Source organism: Thamnophis sirtalis, unplaced genomic scaffold (genome assembly GCF_051295495.1).
Source record: "Thamnophis sirtalis isolate CommonGarterSnake01/CBP01778 unplaced genomic scaffold, rThaSir2_p1.2 scaffold_5, whole genome shotgun sequence".
Lineage (NCBI taxonomy): Eukaryota > Metazoa > Chordata > Lepidosauria > Squamata > Natricidae > Thamnophis > Thamnophis sirtalis.
Window position 1 is genome coordinate 27336036 of NW_028261385.1, and position 27720 is coordinate 27363755.

Genomic DNA, 27720 nt, shown 5'->3' on the forward strand with positions numbered 1-27720 from the left:
CTCCTTCTTTTGCCCTCAATCTTTCCCAGCATTAGGCTCTTCTTCAGTGAGTCCTTCCTTCTCATTAGATGGCCAAACTATTTTCGGTCTTACTTATATACTTGTGAAATAATAGATTTTATGTCACTAACAAAGCAGCAGACAGGTTTAAAGAGGGGTAAACTTGCTCAATTTTTTATGTATTAATTTATTATATATAAACTTACAGAACTGCTATAGTCTCACTCCTGCACTAAGTTAGCAAAAGAAGAGTTAACACCTTGGCAATCTCTTCACTTGTTAACACCTTGGCAAGTATTTCATAGAGGCAAACGTGGAATAGTAATAATACATAATATACTCCACAAAGGAGCCAGATCTTCAGGCAAAGATCAGAACACCTGTGAGAATGAGAGGAGAAAAAATAATAATAATTTCACCCCACATTAAAGAGGAAATTCCCTATGCAGAAAGGCAAGACAGCTGCAAATTATTCCCATCCAAACCTTGAAGAACATTTTTTGTGCTCTATCTCCTGCAGAAGACTTTTCTGCCCTACTTTGGGAAAGCACTATATTTTAATTTTGAAACTCCTGGTACTCAAAAACATGAAATGTCTTCTATCTCTGAAGCATTGGTTCTGAAGAGCAGGATGGGAGAAAAGTGAAACCCGTCTCAATTAAACAATGAGGTTAGGAGCAAAATAGAAGAGGAATCTCAAGGGGATAAAAGAAGAATTAAAATAACTCTGTATGACTGAAGCTTATGTAGACATACAGGCAACAATTCATCACTGGACAGAGCTTTCTGGCTCAAGTTCTAACTCTTGCACACTGTCACAAATAAAGAGGCCCACTGAAGTAAGTCAATTTATTTTAGTTCCAGCTCTACACATTATTCAGCTGCCAGAAAAAGAACTTGAGTTGGTAAACTGAGGCCTCTAATAACATTTCATTGGTTTATGTATGGCAAATCAAGATTCATAGTTAGCACATATGTAAAAAAAAATACAATTTATTTAGTGTTTCTGTTCTAAGTTTCAAAATTTATCAACATCCAGGTTTAGAAAATGAACACAACATGCTGCTACTGCTGATTTATAATCCTCTTCTTTATACCATGACAAGCTTCACTCCAAGGAACTGATGTTTCCCCAGCATTTGTTGCAGGTAAAGTTGGAGGGTCAAATCCCTTAGTAGCTACTTGAATGGCAAGACAAGTTGTCAATTGTCCTTAAATCTGTGACCCGACAAAAGCGCGCATGACAAAAGCGCGCTGACAACACCGCGTTGCTAAAACCGTGATGTCATCACCGCACTGACAACAGCGCGGCGACAACAGTGCGGCGACAAAAGGGCGCTTTACAACAGCACGGCGACAGAAAGCTGATTTAAGTTAAGGTAAGGGTTAGGGTTAGGGTTAGGTTCAGGGTTAGCGTTATGTTTAGGATTAGGGTTAGCTTTTGAATGCTTGTAAAAGCATTTTGCTGAGCGCTTCGGAAGGCGCGGATTTGCCCTCCGCGGTTATGTCGGCGCGGAAAAGGGCTTCGCGGTTTTGTCGGTGAACCCTTAAATCTACATTAGTGCCAGTCCTATTGTTGCTTATTTCCGTTTGTTCACATTATACTCCAAAAACGTGAAGGTAAACCTGGGGAGCTTCTACCTTCTTGAGGAAAAAAAAAAGCATCCAGCTCCAAACCTTGAAAATGAGTTCTTTGTTACTGCTACCAATGTTCTTGCTTCATCCATTTGTTATGTATGTTTTCCAGAACAATTGTCAGTATATTATCCAACTATATAAGCACAATTAGTTGTAAAGAGGAATTTTCTTTCATGTAAAGAGAATATCTTCCAAGTCTGACAGCTTTATAAATATATTAGATCCCCCCCCCCTTTCCTCTGATGTACAAACTCAAAACAACATTAGGTATTTTTCCAGGAATAATGAATGACTAGCTCAAAATGAATCTAATGACTGAAGATTGCTTCTACAGAGTCAATTAAGATTTAATAAAGAGTGTATACAAATGTTTCTAGGAAACTTTAGACTACATACTACGCTGCTTGCCAATGTTTAAAGCTGTTACAACTAGGTGCTCAGGCAAGTGCCAGAGAAAATAGAAGTATTAATTGGAATTATTGCAAATGCATTCTTCCTCATAAATTATAACCTCTTTGCTGGCCAAAACTAGATTCAAAATAGAAACTCAAGGGTTTTTAAAAAACCTTTTATGTTGTTTGGTAAAGCTAAAACTGATCAAAACAAGTTTAAATCTATTCACAATCATATTTCAAAGTTGTTATTACATAAATAACATTCAGAATTGGCTTGGGACGAGTTTAAAAGATGTTTGTTCTAAAAAGACTGTTTAAAATGAAAGACAGATGAAAGGTTTATTTGTTAATGAATACAAATCGTAAAATCTTTCTGCGGTTCATTTTTATGTTCTATAAGAGTGAGGAACTGTAAGGAAAAATAAAAAAGACATTAAGAAACACTGTGCAAATCCAAGTTTGAGCCCCAAAGAAAATTTAGAGAAGAGATATCTATTAAGGTTTTAGACAAACCATCCAAACAGCTGGAAAAAATGTTGTTCTCTGAGGGAAATTTATAATACATTTGACTCATGTTTTTGTGTAATTACAGAAAGAGAGAAAGAGAAAGTGCCAAAAAATTACCAACTTATCTGGAAAGTGGAGCTTTTTGAGTTGACCCTAATTAAAACACAATTGAAGAAAGATAATATTTTAAATACAACAAGAGACAAATAAATTATTGATTTAATTTTTTAAAGTTATGAGTTTGTTATGTTACCATGCCCAAGATTTCATAGATTTAGGATATATTTTTTTAAAAATAAAATATCACATCACTTTTAAACTACACTACCACATTAAAAGCATTGAATTCAATAGGTTAGATCTACAAGTATATACTATTTCTAGATTATAGGAATGTATTCTATATTGGGTTACTGTTGCCCTTGGTCTGGAAATTGTTGAGGAGAATATTTGAAGTATCACACGTTACACCTCAGTTGAATAAGGTGCAATACTATTTTTTGATATTTAAGACTCTCATAACTCAGAACCAGGATCCTTGACAGACCTCCTTTCTTTACGAAAACAGAGCCACAATTTGCTTTCACATTGCTACAAGCCAGAGAAGATAGAACAGTAATATATATCTGTTGATTCAAGAAGCCCCGCATGACAGTATATACGAATGTTCAGTAATGCAATAAATAAATTAGAATCATTTTAGTTTTTAGATCCAAAGAAATAGCAAGATTTCCTTAAATAATGGTGCTCTGCTCATGAAAAAGTAAAGAGACCATTCATTGACAGTGCAAATACATGGAAATCAGAACAATATACTATCACACCCATCCAAGGGCCAGTGGAGACCCAGCGGTAGATACAGTCGATAATTATGACTAAATCAACTTCCTGTGATGAGATAAAGCTTTACATAAATATTACAATAGCCTTAGACTTTGCAAACATTACGCTAAATACTTATTATCTACAAATAAAAAATTCCAATGAGCCATTTCACCTATACTTTTGAAAGGCTAATAAAAATGAAGCTATCATTGTTTAGCAGATAACAATTAACCAGATAACTCCTGCCCAGAGTCAAGAAACAAAAGCCAAAAATAAATCTAAAGGGAATTCCTAATCAGTCCAAAGAATTTAAGCACTAAATCCAGCATTTAATTAATCATAAACCAGAAAAACACAAACATACTCATTAGAATTACTGTGCAATAAATTGAGCTCAATTTAGAAAAAAAGTCAGGTCATGTTGAAAATTTATTTTATTTATTTTATTTTATTTAAAGTTTATTTATATGCCGCCCTTTTCCCTAGGGGGACTCAGGGTGGCTTACAACTTAAAAAGGGGGGGGGGACAGAGAAACTAAAAGCAAGGAAGCATTGTATTATGCTATGTGTACTATGTACATAAACCCTTCTCAAGTGTATAGCAACTTTATCTTGGCAAGCAAGAAACTCAATATTCCAATTTTAGGAGATAAAAATAGTATTCTGTTAACAATTTGTCTCCCCTATTCTCCCCTCCCACAAAAGAGGAAACTAATAATGATTATCAAATTGAAGTAATCAGAAGAAAAGCAATTCTTTAGTTAATCCTTTGAAATTCTACAAATTTTTATAATCACAGCCACATTTCTGCTATATTTTTCATAAAAATTGCCTCAGAAATCTACAGCAAGATCATTATAATATACATATCCTTAGAATTATAAATGTATACAGACTCCTGACGTCCTAATCCTTCCACAATGAGCAATGTTATCTACACATTTCATTCAATTCCATCATGATAATTTCTATATTTTAAACAATCAAAATTTAAACCAGCCAAAAAGAAAGTACTACATCTACTTATCTAACATTTAGAAGGTTTCAGCTGATAACTTTTGTCTTTGACTCCTACTATTTTCATCCAAATATCTGAAGCAGAAAAAAAAAAATAGCTAGAGCAATTTGTTTATTTTCAGGAATAACAATGAATCAGATTTCAAGTCTGAGATTGAAATTTGGGTCCAGAATTTGAATCAGGAGATCTCTGAATCAATTCAATGTGAAGCAGGCTGTTTTCCAAACTGGGATCCGTATACACATGTATTGACCAATTTTACAAAAAATATGTGGAAAATAAAATATCATTAATTCCTAAGCATGAGCGCATTTTTTTCTTTGAACATAATCCGAAGCCACAAGGCATCATATAATTAGTTCTGCTGCATCAGTATTTTCATTGCAGACTTATATAAGTTTTGCAAATATAGTAGTTACTTTAAGGATACAGAAAAGATAAACATTTACCCAATTATAGATATTCTAATTATCTGTGAAAGTGTTTGTTTTTCTACGTTCGTGTCTGCAAAGATTTGGCACAAGCATATAAGTAATACCAAAGTCCAGTTGGCGGAACTATCGAAACTGAAGCAACGGGAAATCTGATATCTTGGAACAAGAAATTAAACTAATGTGGATAATAAGCCCATAATAACAGAAGAATGTCTCTACTGCTTAACATAGATCTCTACTAGGCATTATTCTGCATACATAAGTAATCCAAGTTGCCATCAACTTGAATTGTTTACAAGTTTCCATTCTCCCACTTCCTATCCTTCTCTACAATTACATGTACAATTGTTGTACATATTAACCCCTGCCTGGGTAGTATTGAAAATTCTGTCTCATATCCAGTTCATAAGTCTTTATGCCTCCAGATATTTCACAATATAAAGTGACAAAAATATTGTCCTAAGTTGGAAAGTTCACATTAACTATTACAGAAAGATTTACATGACGGTGAGAAGCCTTGTGACATTAATAAAAACATTTGGGAAAAAGTCATTTTTCATCCAATGAATTGAATATGCTGTTCCCAACATCAGAATCTATTTGCAGGTTGATGCTTGAAATACTGCCAAATCTTGCTGTACAAGATGGATGAAAACATCTCAGTATTAGACTGCTTTTGAAATTCATCGAATTTGGTACTTGATGCATTTTGACGAGAAAATTTGTCCTAGTACTCATTGTTTGTTTGGTACTCGATGCACAAGGTACAACTTGTTGGTGTCGGTTGCCTCGTGATTCGCTACCCTTTCTAGCCGAAACAAAGGGTCACACATTAGTAACAGGGTAGTTCTTGCCCTGTGCACAACCCTTTACAGTCTTATCATTTTGTTTATTTTTGCACTTTTGTTCTCACAAGTACAGATAAAGTAAAGTTTTTATTTAATTTAATCTAAATATTTATTGATTTTTAGCTTTATTTCACATGTAAAGTAACCCTAGCTTTTTACATATTGCTTTAAATGTGGATTATGTTTAGTTTGGGAGTGCATTGATTTTATTTAAATTATTCCCTATGGGGGAAAAATATTTGGTACTAATCATTTTTGGTACTGGTCGCACCTCCCAGAACCAATTGTCAAATATCACAGTACCACTATAGAGGTAATATCAACAAACAAATTAATTTATAATCTATTACTGACATATTTAGTTATACTTTGTGTCATGCCATATGCCTAGTAACATTCAAAAATTGGTGAAGACATCCCAGTTCACATCTACATCGTGAATACATGTGAATACATGTGTATGGGAAGTCATTCACACAACATTACACTTTCAAACATTTTAGAAACTGAGTTGTATTAGTTTTTGTACAAGTTTTCTTGTACTCAAATCATTAAAAAGGTTCCTCTTTCTTTTTAACATTCTGTTTTTTAATTTCCAGGAAAAAGTCTGCAAACTTTGGAGAAATAATACATATTTCAAAATAACTGGTCCATCTCTGCACACTATTCTCCAAGGCTTCATAAAAACAAGTATCAAAAACTTTTATTTCAAGTTTAAAAATATGGTTTCTTACAACAATTTCATGGAATTTCATGCTTTCTAGTGGAAAGGGAAAATAGCTTGAAACATTAAACCACCTTGACAGAAATATGAAATCCTCCAAGTGGCAATGGTAGATAGTTATTTAATTCATAGAGTTTACTGTTGACTTTGGAAAATGATAGTATAATGCAGATAGTGTACATAATAACATTGGGTTGTCATGTAGGAATGTTGCTTTCTGACCATACTGATGCAATATCCTCAGATAAACCTATTTAAAAAAATATTTTAAAATATTTGTGGAAAACTTAATATTTCGTAACAAGACAAACTTTTTCATGGGAAGGCCACTGAGCAAAGAGTTACACAATGGGCAAAGTAATAACAATGTTTTAAATTAATGATTGTCCAAGTACTAAGACATTCCATTAGGCATTGAATTAATAATCTCTCTCTCTCTCTCTCTCTCTCTCTCTCTCTCTCTCTCTCTCTCTCTCTCTCTCTCTCTCTCTCTCTCTCTCTCTGTGTGTGTGTGTGTGTTTGTGTGTGTGTGTATTTTCTCCATTTAAATAGGAGGCGCAACAATATTGATTCATGAAGACTATCACTTAAAAGGTTGGACCTAATGTCTATTGCAAAAACAGGAAAAAAGTCAGAAAGGATTCCTATGTCTGGAAATAAAATGAGATACTGAGATAAATTATCATGTTGTATAATTATTATAGTACATCACTTTTTCCAACATCTCTTCCAGATGTTTTAGGACTTCAACTTTCTAAATTGTTATGCTGGGTAGAAATTCTGAGAATTATTTTCCTAAAATATGCAGGGGACACTGTGCCCTTCGTGCAGCACAATTTAAAGCTAAGGATAAATTACCTGCTTAAACTTAGTTTTTATCAGTAATTTCTTTGAAGCAAAGAGAAGATGGGTAAACTGCTAGGTATTCTCATCTCTTTTTACCAACCTAGCGGGAGCATGACACCTTTATTTACAAAACTTTGTGTCAATGACTCAATCAATGATATTACCTGTTGCAGTTGTCATGAGACAGCTGCTCTTTCTGCTTACCCAGTCATTTTCTTTACTTGTCACTTTATTAGTCATTCATTCCAATCTGGAAATATTGCTTTTTTATATAATGACTCCTCACTACAGTGATCACTCTAGCCTAGAGATCAAACTAATAGGGCTGCAACATCAGGTGATATACATTTAATTGTATTGAATTGCCAATGATTCCAAGACAGAAATCTTAACTGGGATGGAAGCAGGCATGTGCAAACCACTTGCAAACATTTCAACTATGCTTAAAGGCACGAACATGTCAATAAGTGATTCCTAGATGGATTTTTCTCTTCTTCAGAGTGTTTTCAGCTCTGAAATTATCACAAGGGATTAAAGCTATTCTAGCACCTTAAGTTAGTTAATTTATTAACTGTGCAGAGTAGGCCAACCTGAATAGAGAAAATTAGTGGACGTTATGGATTCCCTTTAAAACATTTTTGAATCTGTGTGGTTTATCATATGAAAACAGTATTTATGGTAACTCATGCATCATTTATAAAGGCAGATAAATTGTGTCATGCTAAATATGCCTTGAAGGAAAATTATAAACGGAGAACAACTGACAAAGAATCTAGCCAATAGGAGAAAGTCGTAATTTCCTGCCCACCGACCTTTTATGAAGATCTGAATCTTCTTCAATGTTCAAGCAGGATTTGTAGATGGAAAATCTGTTTAAACAGGAAGAAAGGCTAAAAGAGAGAGAGAAAGAGAAAGAAAGAGATGGACTATACAGAGTTAATTTTCTACTACACCTTTAATGACATTTTCTGGTAGAATTTACTTTGGAAGCTACACTATATTGCCAAAAGTATTCACTCACCCATCAAAATAATCAGAATCAGGTGTTCCAATCACTTCCATGGCCACAGGTGTATAAAATCAAGTCATGCAGACTGTTTTTACAAACATTTGTGAAAGAATGGGTCCTCGCAGGAGCTCCGTGAATTTTAGCATGGAACCTGTGCATGGAATTTTAGCATGGAACCTGTGCAACAAATCCAGTCATGAAATTTCCTTGCTCCTAAATATTCCACAGTCAACTGTCAGCTGTATTATAAGAACGTGGAAGTGTTTGGGAATGACAGCAACTCGGCCATGAAGTGGTAGGCCATGTAAACTCATCCAACATCAGTGTGTGACCTCAAAAATGCGCTTCTGGAAGAATGGTCAAAAATTCCCATAAACACACTCCTAAACCTTGTGGACAGCCTTCCCAGAAGACTTGGAGCTGTTATAGCTGCAAAGGATGGATCAATGTCATATTGAACCCTATGGATTAGGAATGGGATGTCACTTACAGTAAGTTCATATGCGGGTAAAGGCAGTGAGCGAATACTTTTGGCAATATAATGTATTTCCGATGGCAGGAACATAACAGCATTATAAGTATAATTCAAACTAACTGAGAAGAATATACTAGTATCAGTAGTATTAGGGGCAGATTCTGGATGAGTTCTTAAACATTATGGACTCTTATTTATGTAGGAGTACCAAACTGTCAATAGGGATCTTTTTGTATGATGCCCAAACAATGGAAAACTCCCTCAAGGAAAGATAAAAACTTATTAAAATTGTTATTCACATCAGTAATATTTTAGCTGATTGAAAGCTTTCTATGTTACAAGTTTTATTTCTTGAAATTGCATTATATTAAGAAGGTACAATTTTGTATTTAACCAATGCCATAGAATATATTTCTAATTATACAACATTTGAAAACAACTGAGCAATACCTGGGAAAGTGACACAACTTAAGAAAGAATAAAACAAAAAATAGAGTTATCACATCATTGAAATTAAATACAAGCAGGTGTATTAATGCAAAAAAAAACAATTTTGAGTGCTTTTTATTAAGTTATTCTGAAACTCAAGCAGGAACTAGATGTTTTCTGAAAAACCTGAGTGCCAACTAATACAGCAGCCTTATGTAAGGTTCAAAGCTATTACTTTATGCCCTAAGGAGTTCAGCTTTTCTCCATTCTGCCAGTCATTAATAGAGAATGGCAAACAAGAGGTAGAAGGTTTAGAATTCAGAAAAGCATCATGAATAATTAATCTGTTCTAAGCATTTGCAGAAACACATGAAAGAATGAGATACATGACTACATTGTTCTTATTGGTAGAATATTTTCCTTGCTTGTAGAATATTTCAAGTAATATGTATTGATAGCTCCAATAATATAGAAAGACAGCTTTAATTATTACATATTTTGAAATATTACATATTTCAAAATATGTAATTTTTTATAAATTATCATAAATAAACAAAAAAAAAACAGATAGAGGAACCACCCACGAGATCACTATTCTCAAGACTCAGAACAGAGACAATACTCCCACACATACAAATGTATGGATCCGGAATGTAGATGCCATCCAAAATGCAGATGACATTTTTGTCATAATAAAAAAGGAACAACTTTAGAGAAGACACTTGAAACAATCAACATCTTCAAAGATATAAATTCATAAGGGAAGAAGAAAACAACACCAAACTAGCTTTTCTGGATAAGTGCCTCACCAGGGGAAACAAGGACAAATTGGAAATGCAAGTCTATCAAAAAACAACCCAAAAAACAACCAAGTGCTCTATTACCACAGTTAACAACACAACTTCCCACAAAAGGAGATGTGTAAGAATATTATTTAGATGAGAAAAAATGTACTGCAGCAACCCAGTACACCAGAATAGGAAAATAGACTGCCTATACAACATTTTCCAACAAAATGGATACCTACGCAATTTTATCAAAAAGTGCCAATCAACACAAGTTACGTCACAATTGTAAGAAAGATTTTATTATCAAAGGTGTTTTAAGAGAGTACGTTAAATTACTAATTAAGTCTTAGGGATCCTGACAAATGTTATGCTTATTGTACAAGTTATTTATAATTGTAGGGTAGTGAATCCAAATAATAATGGTGATTAGAAAACTGGAAAATCTAATGCATAGCACAAGTAGAGTATTTTGCTAAACTTGACTCTATGCTACCTATACATTCTCTAAATTAAATCAAATTATCAAATAAAAATCAAGACCAATGGTAAAACACCTCCCTCCAAAAAGTGTTGAAATGTTAATGTAGCCATCTTTTAAAAAAAAACTCCTACTGTAAGATTTAGCGGGCAAAAGTCTACTTTCATGGATACATAAAGGTTAACTTCAGCTAGCACTTATGGTTGTCGAAAACAATATTCATTCTTAAATTTAAAAAGATTCTTTTTCATTTTGGCAAACTGTGGTAATCTTGTTAAGAGTTCATATTTCCTTATAAGTTGGATGTCACAAAAAGTAAATATAATTGTTGGAAAGCATTCTGCATTTGCTCTGCTGTCTCAAAAATTCTTTATTGAGTAGACAAAAATTGCGAAATATTCTTCAAGCAGCTTAGAATAAAACTGTATAATGTTTATCATTGTCAGCAGTTGTAAATTTCATAATAATACAGGCTATACAAACAGTTTGCATATGTCATGAATTGCCTGGAACAATCCTCATCTATGCATTTATATAAGAGATTCTTGCTCAGTGAAATCCCATCGCAGAACTCCTGGCAGAACCAATTCCCACCCAATTCTTTGTTCTTAACGACCTGGTAAAGTTGTATGCCCTCAAGTTTATGAAAACAATGGCAGGTTGAAAGTCAAATAATGGTAAGGCAGAGAAAGCCTTGGAGAAATGGTGCCATGATGGTGCCAAATGATACTCATCTAATCAGGAGCCAGGAGATCCTCCAGAGTTGAACTGCATCCTGATTTTTACTTGAGTATGGACCATGATGTTTTCTGAATGAAAAGTTCTGACTCAAATCTATTCAGAGCTTTTCATACAAAACATGGGCATGGTCCATGCCCAAGTCAAAATCAAGATGCAGATCTACTCTGGAGAATCAGTGTCAACACTAACTTTCCTTATACTTTGAACTATAATTTGTTTTGGTAACTGCCTTTCTAGATAATTGATTTTTGCTGATGCATATATTATACTTGCTGATCAGCCTCTAAAACCTGACCCCTGTAATCAGCTAGTATAGTTTGAATACAGGACAATGCGTTTTCTTGCTGATTCTATTTCTAAAGTACAAGTGTGAATAATTCAACTCTAAACTATTTGATTTTTTGCTTGAAATGTCATTGCCACTACTTATTGTTAATTAAGACTCTATGAAAAACTGATTACCAATGAAACTGCATTATTTGTTCTGTATTCTTTATTTTATGAATACAGTTAAAATGCTATCAAACTAAGCTCATTCCTAAGCCACTTCTAGCCCATGAGAAAATCCCATTTTCTTTATGTTGAAAATGCTCCAATTCCTTGAGAAGTGCTTACGTTCATCTAAATCCACTATGGATTTACAGGATGGAAAATGCATGGTAAAGATTATTTCACTATCAAACAAGGGTAATAATTTTGTGCATGCTTGACAAACTGAATCTGCCATCAACTGTTATTAGTATTGCTGAAAAATTAAAGTACAAGTTACTTTCTCTGGAAGCTACAAAAGTTATCAGTCTGCCTGTGCCTTACGGAGTTCACTACCCCAATTCTTAAAAAAGTTGCAGCTTATCTGCAAGGTTGAAGAACCTGAAAAAAGAACTTTGTGCTAGCCTGAAAGTGCCAATATATGCACGGCTACTGTGTAATGAGTTTAATGGCTCTTATTCAGCCAAATTAGTACTCTCGTTTTTTTAAAATTCACATGTAGAAGATGAGAATCTTCTATCTCTGGAGATTCTCCAGCGTCCTGATTTGTGTCAAAGCTTCCTTGTATCAATAACTTGCTAACATGCATAAAACTAGATTGCAAAGCATAAAAACATGGTATATAGTCATTCCTGATCCGCGCATTAATTTCGGGATGCTACAAAAACTTTGCTATTGGTTAAAAAATATTTCTCATCCATGTTATAGTAAAAGTCAATACTACATGGGTTTAATCCCTAAAATCACAGATCTGATACTTCAGTTCAGGCAATAAATAACAGTTGTTTTGCTGCTGCTTCAAACCAAATGGTTTATTTTGTTCTCTAGTAACAGTGAAAGAAAATGTTTTATCATCAATTTTTAATGGAAATTTTATTTTTAATATGACTTATGGTGAAGAGATATCAGAACAATAAGAAGACGTTTTCATTTATACATAAAATTAAAGACAAATCTTCACGATTGCCTTTTTCACTAATTCACTATATCCAACCAGCAGTTAATTTTATAAGTTACTGTAAATCAAAAACACACAAAAAAAGATGTGTCTCTAAAATTATACTTTTATATACCCAAGAAACATTATCAAACAAGACTATTTTAAATACAATATTCTCATTCTGTATATCATGAATATTTATACCAAAGGTTTTTTTTTTAACTAAAAGGTATCTAAAAGAGTACGATAAGAAGTTTGAAAGGCAGACTATAGAGGGTCTTTTTTATCATATTATTCAATTGTTTTGACAAATATTCTTAAATTTTATATCAGTGACATGATATATCAGATAAACCTGAAGTCCTGCAAATAAATATCTGTTCTGTCCTATCTCTGGTATGAAAGTAACACAGTGAAAGAAAATCAGCTTTTCCTTTGTAAATTAAAATTAGGCAAATCAAATGGCAAATCAAAATGTCCAACTAAAACAAATGAGCAGAAAGAAGTTAAGAGGCTTGCATTTGCTTTAGACCCAATTTATTTTAAGCCTAATCATTTGTAAAGGCTAATGTCTTCCCATCATATGGGTTGCTCAGGGACAAAAGGAGATGCCAGTTACTGGACACTTATTCAGGATCATTATTGCACATTAAATTTATATATCTAATTCTTCGTTTTTAACTTATACAGACCTTGAAGGGCATAATGCTGTTACCCAATATCTCTTAATGATAAATAATAAGGTTAATATTACTATTTAGACTCATTGATAATTACTTCTTTTTCTATGTATTTCAGATCAATTTAAGTTGCAAAAATGTATTTTTTCTATAAAAAAAAACCCTTATGGTACATTTTAACTTTTTGCTTTATAATTTGTCAGCTTTTGTGTTCTTTGAGCAATATGTCATTATGTCTTTAATTCTCTGTATCTGCAGTAGGATATACTGTTTAAAATCTAAAGTACTCTCAACATAGATGGTGGGTAAAAACCCATGAACCATAAGTAAAGTCTTATAAGAACATACAAAAAAGAAAAAGAGACAGAGAGAGAGAAAGAGAGAGATTGTTCTTCAGTCAGACTTAAGCCATTACTTTCTTCAAAAGAAGAAAAGGCACAAGTTAAGAAAAAGGCACCGCCAAAGACTTTCTACTCAAAAGTGTATCTCCATGAAGTTTCCTGCTGAGTGAATATGAATGCCCCGAGATCTGGGAAAAGGATCCAAATAGGATTTCAAACATCCACAAATTTTAACTCAAACATGTAGGTATTTCACCACAGTGCTATTGATTCGATTTTTCTGTCTTAGTTTAAGGAGGTGCTAAACAAAAGCAGACAAGTCCTACATGTATTTACATTCCAAAGTTCCCTTTACTAAACCTCCCTCCAATCCTCCAACCCTCTCATCACTTCAGAGCTAAACAAACCGTAAAGTCTAACCTGGTGTTTGTGGAGCAATGTGTAACTAACTTAAGCAAAATGTTCCTCAAAAAAGGTTGTTGGGGGGGGGGGGGAGAGAAAACCCTTTGGTTGTTATTACTTACAGCACTGACCCAGTAGAACACATAAACTAATTTAAGCCAAGGGAAACATCCCTGCCTCGCCTCTTCGAAAACATTGATTTTCAATTTATATTGGATCACATTCTCCAGAATGAGATTGAAAGTTTATCAAAATACAATGGGACTCTCTAGGTAGCGTTCCAAAGGAATTATATATGAATCCAAAATGTAAGCCAGAAATGTTACAGTGGTGCACCAAAAGCTATTTAGAAATGATATAAATAACTGTATCTATATCCATGGCGTGTTATATTTTACGGCATATTATATTTTCAGGTCTCTTACTATAAAGGTAGGTAAAATAATATTTTTTAAAAAATTGAATAGATTTTTTAAATGCAATTCTGTACAACTACCTGATATTCTGCCTGTTTGAGGACACCTTTACACTTACTAATACAACATTTCCAGCTTATAGGAATTTGCACCTATGCATTAGATGTGATCTGAAAATTGGGAGTCCAGCAATTTTTTTTCTAATTAAAATTGCACAAACTTTGTTACCTGGAAGGTGGAATAAAAATCTAATAAATAAATAAAAGGGGTCTTTTATTCCTTTTATTCCCCAGATTCCTCTAGATTTTTGCCATAGTAGACTAAAACAACTCTCCTCCTACAATGTCTAGATATGATCAATTAAAAATGATTTTTTCTGTATGATGTCAAAGCAGATTATGTTAACTTGTTCCTACTAAGCGATGAGAGATTCATATACAGTCCCAAAACCCAATATAAGTTTCCATTGCCTTCCTAGAAAACTCAGTAGAAATCTGCTCTACACTGTAGACTAACTTACATCTCTCCCTGCCAATTTCCCTTTAATACTTCAGTAGCACCCACATTTCCAAGTTTTTATTAATGTAGTGTATGAACAATCCACCTCTTCAATCATAAAGAGTGTGAGTTCTTTTATAAAGTTACCTAGTATACCAGTAGGCATACTGGGTTTCCCCAAAAATAAGACAGGGTCTTATTTGCTTTTGACCCCTGACATACGCTCTTGGCCTTATTTTCAGGGGAGGGCTTATTTTAGTACATGCGCTCAAAAGCTTGATTGGGCTAATTATCCGGGGAGGTCTTATTTTGGGGAAAACAAGGTAGCAATGCCTAGGCCAGTGATTGCACACCTACGATACACTCCTCTTCCCCCCAATCCATGATGTTTTGGGTGACATGCCAGCATTCACCAACATTCACCAACAGCTATACTCAAAAGCATGCCCTGTTCTCATGTGATTTTCAGAGGAAGTAGAGAACATAGAACATGAGTTTGATTTACTCATATTTCATTTTTGTAATTATTTGAGATTTCTTTATATAATGCATAGCATCACACATGATTGGACCGCATTGTTTTAAAGAAATGAATATGTAAAGAATTGTTTTTTCTTTTGTTTGGGGATGAGAGTACAAAGCCAGCAGAGTCAAGTTAGACATTGTTCACATATTTGACATACAGAGCTCAAAAGGTTCACCTCACTGGTGAGCCTTAGCTCTAAGAAAATCTAAGAGATTTTCTCCAGGTTTTTTTTATTCCTACCCTACTTAAATCAGTGGGAAGTCAACTATCTTAATAGACTGGCTGGGAAAGAGAAGAAAGCAAAAAATGGTCTCCTTTATGGTGACAATGATTGCAGAAATTTTGAAGACAATTCTAGAAAAAGGAAGATGGTTTCTCAGTAGTTGTTCTGACGGAAAGGAAGAGGAAATATCTATTTTCCATGCCTAGCAGGGAAGTGGGGAAAAATGTTTAGAAACAGCCCATTTTTGGTAGTAAAGTCTGCATGCTAAACATTTCCACTTAAAAATAATGATGCACTGAATTAAACAACCAAATGTGCTTTATATTTTTGCAATAATATGTCTTTGTAATTCTTTGTCATTTGATAAGAATAAGGCTAATTATACCGAATCCTATTTGAACTAGATACAGTATATGAATAAATTTTGCAGCATATAATGATAGGAAGATTATTAATAGAATAACTATGCTCTTGAAGACATAGCCCCTGTATTTTGTCTAACTAAAACAGATTGCATTGAAAATTTGATTGCAAATTTTTAAATTAAAATATTTGCAACAGTGGTTTTCATTGTTTATTTTATTTATTGAATTTATATAGCTGTCCATTTTAAGTGCATCTTACGTTGGTCAGTGTACACAACCAAAACACAAGCTAACAATCACCTAATTCAATCATTAAAACAAATTTAAAAAGTTAAAATTATAAAAATAAAAAGACAGGGAAGAGTAAAGAAGAAATTAGGATTTTTAGGATAAAGGGCGTTGGGACATTTTTAGGATATAGCAGTTAGAACATTTACGATATACAAGGTAGTTTGTCTACAAATAATGTACAATAATAAAATTACAACAACTTAATAAAGAACAACTACTATTTTAATATGGTGATAATTAACATTCAAAGGCCCTACAAAAAATTTCATTTTTCAAGCTATCCGAATGGTAAATATCAAGAGAGAATTAAGGGAGGCTGTTCAGTAAGAAATGGAACATCATAGAAAAATACTGTCTTTCACATACACGATATAGATATAAATTATATAGATATAGGGATATAGAGATGTATAGATATAGATAGATGTACATTGCCAATGTGATATTTCACTTTATTTTTCTTTTTAATAAATGTACATGCATTTTTAAAATTCCGTTTTCACTTTGTCATTATGGGATATGTAGCTTAATAAGAAAAAAATGAATTTCAACAAATTTCAAATAAACAAACTAATCTATAGCATAACAAAATCGATAAAAGTGAAAGGAGTCTGAATACTTTCTGAATGCACTGCAGCAGTGACGTGTGGTGAGGTTTATGGCTGGTGAGGCAGCAATTTTTTTAGACTTGTGAACTTCAACTCCCAGAATTTCACAGCCAGGCATGCTCAGTTCCAATTTAAGGCTTTTTTAAAAAGTTAAGCACTAAGCAGAGTCATCCATGGTGACTCTGGCAGCAACTAGCTCAGCCTGACCTCAGCTCTTGCCTTTTTCCTTTTACATTTTTTTCTTTTCATGATGACAGTGGTGAGGCTCTGTCTCCCCTGCCTGCACGTCCCTGCACTGCAGATATATATATAGAAATCTACCCAGAATGAGTGTACAGAACTTGTCAGAAAGAAATACAAACCACATTCTCCAATCCATTATGGAACTGGGTGTTTGTAGATACAGAATCCTATATGACAACAAAAAACATTCAAAAGCACTAATACTAAAATACTGAACAACTGACTTCTTCAGTTTTAATTTTTCCTTTTAAATAAAATTTTCCTCCATGTGGTTTATTAAGGGGGGAAAACTTTAGCATTTTTCTTTTCTCTTTTATTCAAAGTATTTATTACCACTGCTTAATAATACTTAGAAGAAAAATAGTAATACAGAGTGACTTTACGGGGGGAAATGCATCTCACTATATATTTAAAGCTATTCTAAAAACCAGATTTGTTTAGTTATTACTTAAACTTCTCTCTTGAAATTCAGGTGTAATCCCTAAGGCTTTATAAACAAAATGCACTTAGCTCAACTATAGAACATTGTCAAGGAGTACTTAATTATATTTAGCTAGGTTGATTATAAATACCATTCAGTCTTCAATTGCTGTAGCACAATATGCTAGACAAAGAATTAAACCTTGAAAAGGTTTTGACATGTACAACTAATTAATAAACTTTTATAAACCAATTACATTTTTGAAGATTTTCATTTCATTAGCAGCACTGTGTTATTATGGTGTACCATACCAAAAAAGGTAAAGATGCTCTAAAAACACCATCTAGCTGATTACATTGCACCATCCATGAAATTAATTTGGTGACAATATAGAAGTAATTGCCATTAATCTTCTCTTAGGAGGCCCAAACAATCTAGCCCAAACTTCTTGGGTTGTTTTCCCCTTAAGGATTCTCATCCATGGAATTCTTTCCAAGCTCTCTTTATTAAAATCAGCTCTCTTAAAAATCCAAGACTCGGGTTTGTTCTATTGCTTGTGCTTGCATAATGTTAAATTCCAATACTGTATGATCATCCCCCATCGCCCATCCCCCAGAGCTCCTGTAACTTCAACACTTTCTATCATTTCATCTCTGTTAGTGAGAATTAAGTCCAATATGGCTGACCCTCTAGTTGCCTCCTTTACCTTTTGGGAGACAAAGTTGTCTGCTAGATTTGTCAGCAATGTTTGATTTTCCACAAGGTGCAGAGCAATATCAAGGTAGTTAAGAGTCTTCCATTAATGTTGTGGTGTCTTTCCTACATACCTTAGTTAACTGACTTGGAAAAAGTTCATCTATTTCGATTGGTTAGAGCCTGTAGTATACACCTATGGCAATGTCATTCTTTTTCCCCAATCTTTTGTATTGACCCAAATGCATTCCAGATGCATTCCAGATACTATTGTTCTGCTATATTTATGTATAGATATGGTTATTTCTAATATATAGTGCTACTCCACCCCTTTTGTATTTGGTCTTTTTCTTTTCAACAACTTACATCCCTTTAATTATGCATTCCATTCATGGATTTCACCAAGTTTCCATAATGGCAATAATATCATATGTGCCCTCATGTACTTGGATTTCTAGTTCACCCTGTTTATTCCTCATACTTTGTGCATTAGTATACAGACCCATGATGGCGAACCTATGGCACGTGTGCCACCTGTGGAACCATATCTGTGGGCACGCAAGGCGTTGCCCTGTGTCAGCTTGCATGCGCTGGCCAACTGCTTTTCGGCCTTCCAGAAGAAACTTCTGGTAGGCCTGTTCGGTCATTTTTCACCGTCTCCAGGCTTCAGGAGGCTTTCCTGCAGCCTGGGGAGGGCGAAAAATGGTCCAATAGGCCTACTGGAAATCCAGTGGCTTCAATGAGGCCTCCATGCATGCGCCAGGGAGGGAGGCTGTGTGCACATGCACGGGAGGAAGCCATTGCATTGTGGGTGTGGGCATTCACATGCATGCTATCACGCCCTTTTTGGCACCCGAGCAGAAATTTTTTTGCCATCACTGGTATAGAATTTGAATCCTTTTTGACTGACTCTGAGTTTGTTTTCTATATAATCTGTTTTGTTCTCCTTCTTCTTTTACCACCTGTTCGATTAGTGCACATGGTATGGCACACCCTATCTAAAGCTTGATTTTTCTTAAAAGCAACTTAAATATTCTTAACCACACAAATTGTTAATAACATATTAATGAAATGAATATTTTTTTCCTGATCATCTATTAGGAAGCATCCCCAAATCTCTACATGCACTAAATGTGGATGAATGTATTTTGATTGGAATAGGAAAAACTCATACAAAATAAACTTAAAGAAAATAGTACAAAGAGAGAATAAGAATTCAAGAAATAGAAATAGAAAGAAATATGTAATGAAGTAACTACCAAACTTAAAATTAATAAATCTTAATCCCCTCTACAGTTACAAACAGATATCTCTTCATCCCATGCACCATTCCTTATCTATAAGCAAATCCATAAAACATCAAATTTTCAATTTTGCTGTCAGCATAAAGTCTATAAATGGCTACCAGAACTTTACAAACAAAAAAAGGCTGAACTTTGATCAAATAAACCAACTCTCTATTTCTTCCTTTTATTTTTAATAATGTCAATATTTAGTCTATCCATGTATTGTCATAGGATTTAATTTCCCTTCAATTATTCTTCATCTTATCACACTTCAGGTTTTAACAATTCTTTTTTGTAGACCCAATATGAAAACATTTTATAGGTCAGAGGTCCCCAACCCCTGGGGATACAGCCCATTACCAGGCCTTGAGCTGTTTGTAATCAGGCCACGGAAGTGGTGGGTGAGCACATGTGCAAATCCCCACTTGTGTGAGTAGCAGGTGAGCATGGGCATGTGTGCTCCATTTTCAGAACCATCCCCTCTCCCTCTTCCGATTGGTCCACAAATCTGGAAAGATTGGGAAATTCTGTTCTAGGTTATTCTCTTGGTTGGTCACTTGCATTTTCCCTTTAATTTTTAAACTTCATCCAATTTCTTTTATATATCCAATAAAGAATCCTATTTCAAATGATTGCCTTGGCTTGTCATTTATAGTTCCACTTTCAGTACTTTCTCTGTCTTGTCAGACAAAATTCCACCCACATCTGTCATTCCCTCAGTAACATTATTATGCATTAATATTCCAATGTCATGATGTTTTGTGTCATTTTTTAAGTCTCAGGTCTAAGTGACACGAAAAGCAGACTTGTATTTCCCCCCCCCCACTTTCTACTTGGAAACTTTAGTCCCCTCTATTGTTCAGTTTCTAAAATCATAATGTCACTTGTTTTTTTCTGATTTACAATAACCCAGAATAGCCAAATAAATCTGGCTTATTTTTTTGCACCCAAATCCATTTTTATAGTATAAGAGCCAATATTTATTTTATTTATTCTAATAAACCAAATTTAACTGAACCCTTAATTCATTTATACATTTCATGTAACAGAATCTTATTTAGCTTTTACTGTTTATTTCAAAATTCTAAGCTTTAAGCTTCTAAACTTATGAGTTTGAACAAGAGAAATTTTTCTCTTGTTCATCAAGCTAAATTCACTCAGGAATGTTTTTAACTGATGGCTAATCCCTTCATTTCCCAGGCACTCAAATTGCAGAAGACTGCAATCTCTCCTCCATTTCTTGTCCAGAGATGTCTTTGCCACAGTCATTAGCTCCACATTGGCGGAGTGGAGTAAGTCCACCAGAAATCCAAATACAGGTAGTTCTAAGTTACAAGAACTGGGACTTGAATGTTGCTGTTAAATTTCTGTTGTGTTCATAAAGTGTGATGCTATGTGACTACATTGCTTAGCAATGGAAATCCCTGCAGCCCCTTTGCTGTTGTTAAGCCAGAATTGTGAGTCATTAAGTGAGCATCTCATTGTAACTTCCTGATGGCTTCTACCAACCAAAGTCAGTGGGAAAGCCAGCAGGAAATTATGAGTTTCAGTGGTTCACAAGGGGGTGCAGTGTGAGTACGGTGGGACTTGGGGTGGCTGCTGCCAGGTAGGTCTGGGGAGGCTCAGCTTGGGAAAGGTATATGAGGATATCTGGATATGTGGAGTGACCACAGAGGGGTTGGAGAAGGGTACACAGATGAAAACACTTACCTCAGCAACTTCCAACCTTTCCTCCTAGTTCCCCCAATGACTTTGCTTATGGGAAGCTGCCAGGGAAGATCATAAACCATGATCACATGACACTGTAATTGACCTAGATGCAAGCCAGTTGACAAGCACCCAGATTATGATCATGACTACCTCTGTATTAAAGCTTTTAAAAATTCATGGAAGTGTATCATGAAATGCAACTAGGCATTCACTCTATTAAAGCAAATATTTGGCATCTGTTTGAGGTAACACATGCACGCACATAAACACCCACCCACACAAATATGTACAAACTGACATTCTATAGATTCACCATGTCAACTATGTACAGTTGTACTATGTACCCTGTCAATTATGAGACAGTTAACATCACATCATTAATAGACACCTTTATAGTGTTTTTTTTAAATGCTCATTCTCGTGTTTCTATTGTGGTCAGTGGATTCAGAAATGCTATGAACAAATAGCAGAAATTATAATTATTGCTTAACAACTGTCTGCTTTTGCAAGATCCCAAGATTAATAATATTAAAATCATTTATTATATTAATGTGTTAAATTCTGTATTTAATGAAAAATCATCAAAGTACACCTGTAATACTCCAGGCAGTCACCCACAAGATATAAGTAAAATCTTATTATATAATTTACAGGAGTAATTCTCTCCGTCTTTTCTTATATATTGGAAAGCAGGAAGACTTTGTCGGCAATTAACCAAAGAATGAATAGAAAATGTTCTTTTTCTGAGGAACCTTTGAAGGAATGTGTTGACGTGTTGGACAATTATCTCAGCTTCTTCTGGCTGATTTTCATCAGTGTTAATTGGCATGAATTCATATTATAACTAATCGGGAAAATTCACTTTATTCCAACCACACCCGTCATACCAATGGGTTAGCTCAGGACAAGATAGAGCTTTTTACATAGTTTCACTTTGGTTCTTTTTACAATGACCCATATTCATGGCTTTGTACATGAAGCAGATTGCAAAACCATAGAAGGTGTATTATTTAGAAATGCCTTCTCAACTCCTGTAGAAAAAAACCAAAGTATTTCTGGAATTATATCAGAGTTTCAATGAATAACCAATCCCCTACCAGAAAGCATAATTTACCACTACTATCCAGTTATTACCTATTTTGATTATTGCTAGATATTTACTCTATTAAACTCTAATTACATTACTCAAAATATTTCAAATCCCCAAAGCAATCCACAGAGGTTTTTAACTATACATTGACTTATAACCTGAATAAAGATGAGAACTTTCATTGTTAAGTGATGCAGTTATTATGTGAGTTCCATCTGATTTTACGACTTTTTTGCCATGGTCATTAAATGAATCTGGCTTCCATTGACTTTGCTTGAAACTCCCTAAGAAGGTCCAGATGGTAATCATTTGAGCCTTGGATGTTGTATCGTAAACACCTATTGGTTGCCAAGCGCCCAAATTTTGATCATATGATTGCAGGTTGTTATGGTCCTGTGAGGACTGGTTGTAAATCCCTTTATTCAGCACCATAATAACTTTGAAAAGTCAAATGATCATAACTGAGGACTACCCAGGTTCCGCCAACCTAGCAGTTCGAAAGCATGTAAAAATGCAAATAGAAAAATAGAAACCACCTTTGGTGAGAAAGTAACAGTGTTCCATGTGCCTTTGGCATTTAGTCATGCAGGCCACAATACCATGGAGACATCTTCGGATAGCGTTAGCTCTTTGGCTTTGAAACGGAGATGAGCACCGCCCCTAGAGTTGGGAACAACTAGCACATATGTGTGAGAGGAACCATTACCTTTACCTTCCCTCCCTCCCTCCCTCCCTCCCTCCCTCCCTCCCTCCCTCCCTCTCTCTCTCTCTCTCTCTCTCTCTCTCTCTCTCTCTCTCTCTCTCTCTCTCTTTCTCTCTCTCTCTCAATGTATATGTTTAAATACAGAAGTGAGAAAGAAATGAATATTGACTATAACACTTTATGGACAGATATAGCAAACATTTTAGCTCCTAAGGAATTATTTTATTTTGGTTGTATCAGTTTTTCATTTTTCCCGACATGTGCATTTCATCCAATTGGCATATTGCAGTGATGGTGAACAGTTTAGGCACCGAGTACCCAAATTGCGCACGCAATTGCTCAAGCTGAAAGGTGAGTGTGTGCATGAACACAGATATGTGCAGCAGAGACCCAAACACCAGCTGGCCAGCGGGGCATCCCAACACCGGCAGAACACCAAGAGGTAAGATTTTCTTTCGTGAGCTTCTGTTTCATTGTATTCAGGGAAATAGAAATTTACAAAAGAAACGCTACGGAGCTCTGACCTGGGGTGACAGGTGTACATGCCAGCAAAGAGGGCTCTACATGCCACCTCTGGCACGCATGCCATACGTTTGTCATCACGGGCATATTGTGTATTTCTGAAAAATATCCTCAACAAACCAATTTTCACTTACGTAGTTTTCATTAATGCATTATATAAATGCAGTGTTGTATATTTTACACTGATGTTTACATCAATGTCTAATGGTCATTAGTGTATACATTTGTATAGGGTAACTACATTGCTAAATTCATAATAAAGTAAAGATCGAAGTTGATACACACGTTGCATATATTAGTGGTGTTCACATTTAAGTAATACAACTGGAGTACTTTAACAGTATTCACTCTAAATTACATAAATAAATGTAAAATGTAATAATGGATGGATGGATGGATGGATGAGGAAGGAAAGAAGGAAGGAAGGAAGGAAGGAAGGAAGGAAGGAAGGAAGGAAGGAAGGAAGGAAGGAAGGAAGGAAAATGAATACTTTTCTGACTCGTTCTTAAACTATCTATGCTTTGATTAAAGGGAAAATACTCTAGCAAAAGCCTTTATGCTAGAAATGTATGATTTTAACAACTCACATTTGCAGAGATGTACTGGAATTGTGAATACCTTTCATTTGCTAGAGCCTATGATACTGCATTTCAAAGAATGTGATTTTTTCCCCCAGCAGTGATAATGATGTTTTATTTATGGGAAATTTAATTTTAAAAAATAGCATAAATTGGTTTGTAAATACAATATGACTATGACATGTCAGGTCAAGTCAATCATCAAGCCATTTTCCAAGGAAATCTATTTACTAGTTGCACAATCATCACCTTATCCCCTGTGACTGAAGCTCTACCTCCTTTTAACATGTATTGCATACAAAGGTATTATTTTGGAACCTGTTTATTCAATTTATATTTGCAAAATAAAGAGTAATTTTACTCATTATTCTTGAAATCTGTTCTGAGAAATGTTTGATTTTTGTAAATTATCTACTAAAGACTTACTAACTGTACTATGCTAGAGTTATTACAGTTGCTGTTGAAATGTATATGAAATCAAAGGATTTACAGAGAAGAAGATGTAAGCTTTAACCACTCAGCTTTCAATAAACAATTTGGGAGCTCTTGACTTATATTTTAGCAGGAAAAAATCCCTAGTTACATCTTTGCAAATACACATACAAAGAAAACCAGATCCTTTTGCACACTTAATGTTCTGCTAACCAGTATAATTTTTCTACATTCATATCTTTTTTTCTACCCATATGAATTCTTCCTATTCCACCAGTCTCCTGAATCTTTATACAATCCCCTAAGGGAATTCACTTAACGACTATGATAGTTCATTTAATGAGTACAACAACAAAAGTCATAAAATCAGATGCAGTTCACTTAATGGCAGCATTGCTTAGTGATAGTTCTGGTCCCAAATGGGGTTGTAAGTCAAGGACTACTTATACATGCTAATTATCATAGAGAGGTCAATGGAGTAAAATGTGGGCAATTGACTCAACTATAGACCTTGAGGAAATATAAAAATGCCTTGTCAGCATAGATGAGAAGGAATTAACCTTGCTAATTAGCCTTGCAAGTAAAGTTTTCTACTAAAATATCATGAAAAACTGTGCAATGTCCTTCATAATATCTTTTCTAAGACATACTATGTTCCTTCACTATCCTTGTCAACTAAACTGGATGTTATATCAAAAAAGGGAGGTCAGATCGGTTTGGAATTATTTATTCCTTATAAACACAAGCAAATGGATTTATGCTGCTAAGCAATTTATATTTTGAAATGTTCACAGGCCAAGAACAAATGCATATCACACATATACAATGTGTTAGAGTATGCATTTCACCTTCAGCAAATATTTAAGCACAAACATTATCTGGCTTTAACTATGTTTATTATTAATCCTTATAAAAGTCTTTTCAAGTAAACATTTTCAGATGACAAACATAAAATATAGTTTTAAAAAAATGACAAGGTGACATTACTTCCGGGCAAAGTATGGCATAAAAATATACCAAAGATGTATAAGTAGTGCTTGATAATGTATTACTACAAAATCAATATAATCACTATTAATATTTATTTCTCAATTCATTCTGAGTATTTAATTCATTTTATATATATTCTATATTTAATCTCCAAATTAAGCACTGTAAGAAATCAGTACTGTTTCAGAATTTTGAAATTCCTAAGACAATAGCTGATTATAATGACTGATTTCAAGATACTCCACCCTTATTATTGAAGCCAAGTAAAAATAAATATATAAAAAGTTGAAGGAACAATAATTTTCTTGTAAATTCTGATAAGCCAAATCTGGTTATGCTTTCATAATATTTCACGGCATTTTAATAACATAACTTTAAAGCATACTAAAATTCTTCTGCCAACATATAAAAAATAGTTTCAGCCCTATAAATATACATCAGAACAACAACTGAAATACTATCATATTGATTCTTGAGTGGCATCACAACACTTCAAAAGAAGCTAACTAGCTGGATGTAGCAAGAGCACCCTGGTACTATGACATCAATCAAATACCTAGCCTATTTGTATCTTCTTCTACCTTTATAATTCAAAATAGCCTTGGCGCTATTTCTTCCCCTCTTCGGTTTTGAAACACAGATGTTCAAAGTGTAAGAGTCAAGTGTCTGCAATAACACAGAACAAGAGAACAAAACTATATTAAGTGTAGGCAATATTTAAGAAATATTTTGAGTTTAGGCATGAAGAGAGAAAGAGAGAGAGAAATGGAAAGTGTGTGCCTTGTCCTTGTAGAGCTACTCAAGGGCAAATTAGTTTGGACATAATAAAACACACCATCCAGTAGTCACTAGAACTTCCATAGGTTTTTTTTTCATTTGCTTGTAAATAGCAATGCCTGTCACTGACAGACACATGGAGGACGATCATTGGGATTTACCTTCCCAATGTGGGAAGTGTGGGGAGGGCTAATTACAACAGCTGCCCAGAATATTCAGGACCAATTGCCAAATAAAGTAAGCCCTTTATATCTGCGTTAGCAATGTCAATACTGCTCTATTCAGTTATACAGTCTTCTCGCTTATATATGTAATCCTCAACTTACAACAGTTCATTTAGTGACCGTTCAAGGTTACAACAGCACTGAAAAAAGTGACTTTTTACCCGTTTTCTTACTTCCGACCGTTGCAGCATCCCTGTGGTCACATGATCAAAATTCAGACGTTTGACAACTGGCCCATCTTTATGACCGTTGCAGTGTCCTGGGGTCTTGTGATCATATTTTGCGACCTTCTGACAAGCAAAAGTCATGAATCAAGGTGAATATAAGTCTCCTGGGATAATGTTGCAGGATCTGTCACCGACCATAGATTTTGTCTTCTGAGCATTTGGACTCATGCTGGAGTCCATCAGGAAACTTCTCTAAACCCGCTATTAACACCCCAATCTACATCTAAAATGATACACACATAAAAATATCATATAAATTTCACCATATTTATATCACACAAAGAACAGCCCAGAACGCAGAAAAGCTCCCTTAGGATGGGCTCCAGCATGAGTCCGAAAGCTCGGAAGACAAAGCCTCTGGTCCCAGTGACAGACCCAGATTCGCTCTTGCAAATTAGATCACTTTACAATGGTGTTGGCAATTTAATCACTGCAGTGATTCACTGCGGCAAAGGTCATAAAAGGAGACAAAATTTACTTAACAATTGTGTCATTTAGCAACAGAAATTTTGGGCTCAACTGTGGTTATAAATTGAGGATTACTTATAAATTCCACTCACAAAGAGGAAAAACAGAGTAGAATGTACTAGTTCTCCTTCTTTCTTTGTATGGTAGCTGCCAGCAGACAGATCTCTTTTATTCTGCAGACTCTCCTTGAATGGTTCAAACTGGAAAAGTAGGATATGTCTACTCAGATCTTTACTTTAAACATGTAGCAATATTTAGCTTAGGCCATGATATCACAACTTCCTGGGTAAATGTTACATTTTGACATATAAGTTCAGGTAGTCCTCTACTTATGACCACAACTGGGACCAGAATTCCCACTGCTTAGCAAGACAGTTAACTGAGTCACACCCAGTTTTGCAACCTTAACAACCCACAATTGT

The 27720-nt window shown here is 34.6% G+C and overlaps 1 protein-coding gene across 5 annotated transcripts in view; it reads right to left on the reverse strand.

Annotated features, from left to right (window-relative positions):
* The window catches only part of ARL15 (ARF like GTPase 15), a 157648-nt gene that overhangs the window by 21199 nt on the left and 108729 nt on the right, over positions 1 to 27720 (reverse strand). For 2 of the 5 annotated variants that reach the window (XR_015696656.1, XM_087715491.1), the window contains one exon: positions 8048 to 8125. The exons of the other annotated variants lie outside the window; for them this stretch is intronic. Coding sequence is in view for 1 of the 2 variants with exons in the window: in XM_087715491.1 (XP_087571617.1) it covers positions 8072 to 8125 (54 nt within the window). In the remaining variant the exon portion in view is untranslated. The remainder of the gene's footprint in view (positions 1 to 8047; positions 8126 to 27720) is intronic. 5 annotated transcript variants of the gene reach the window in all.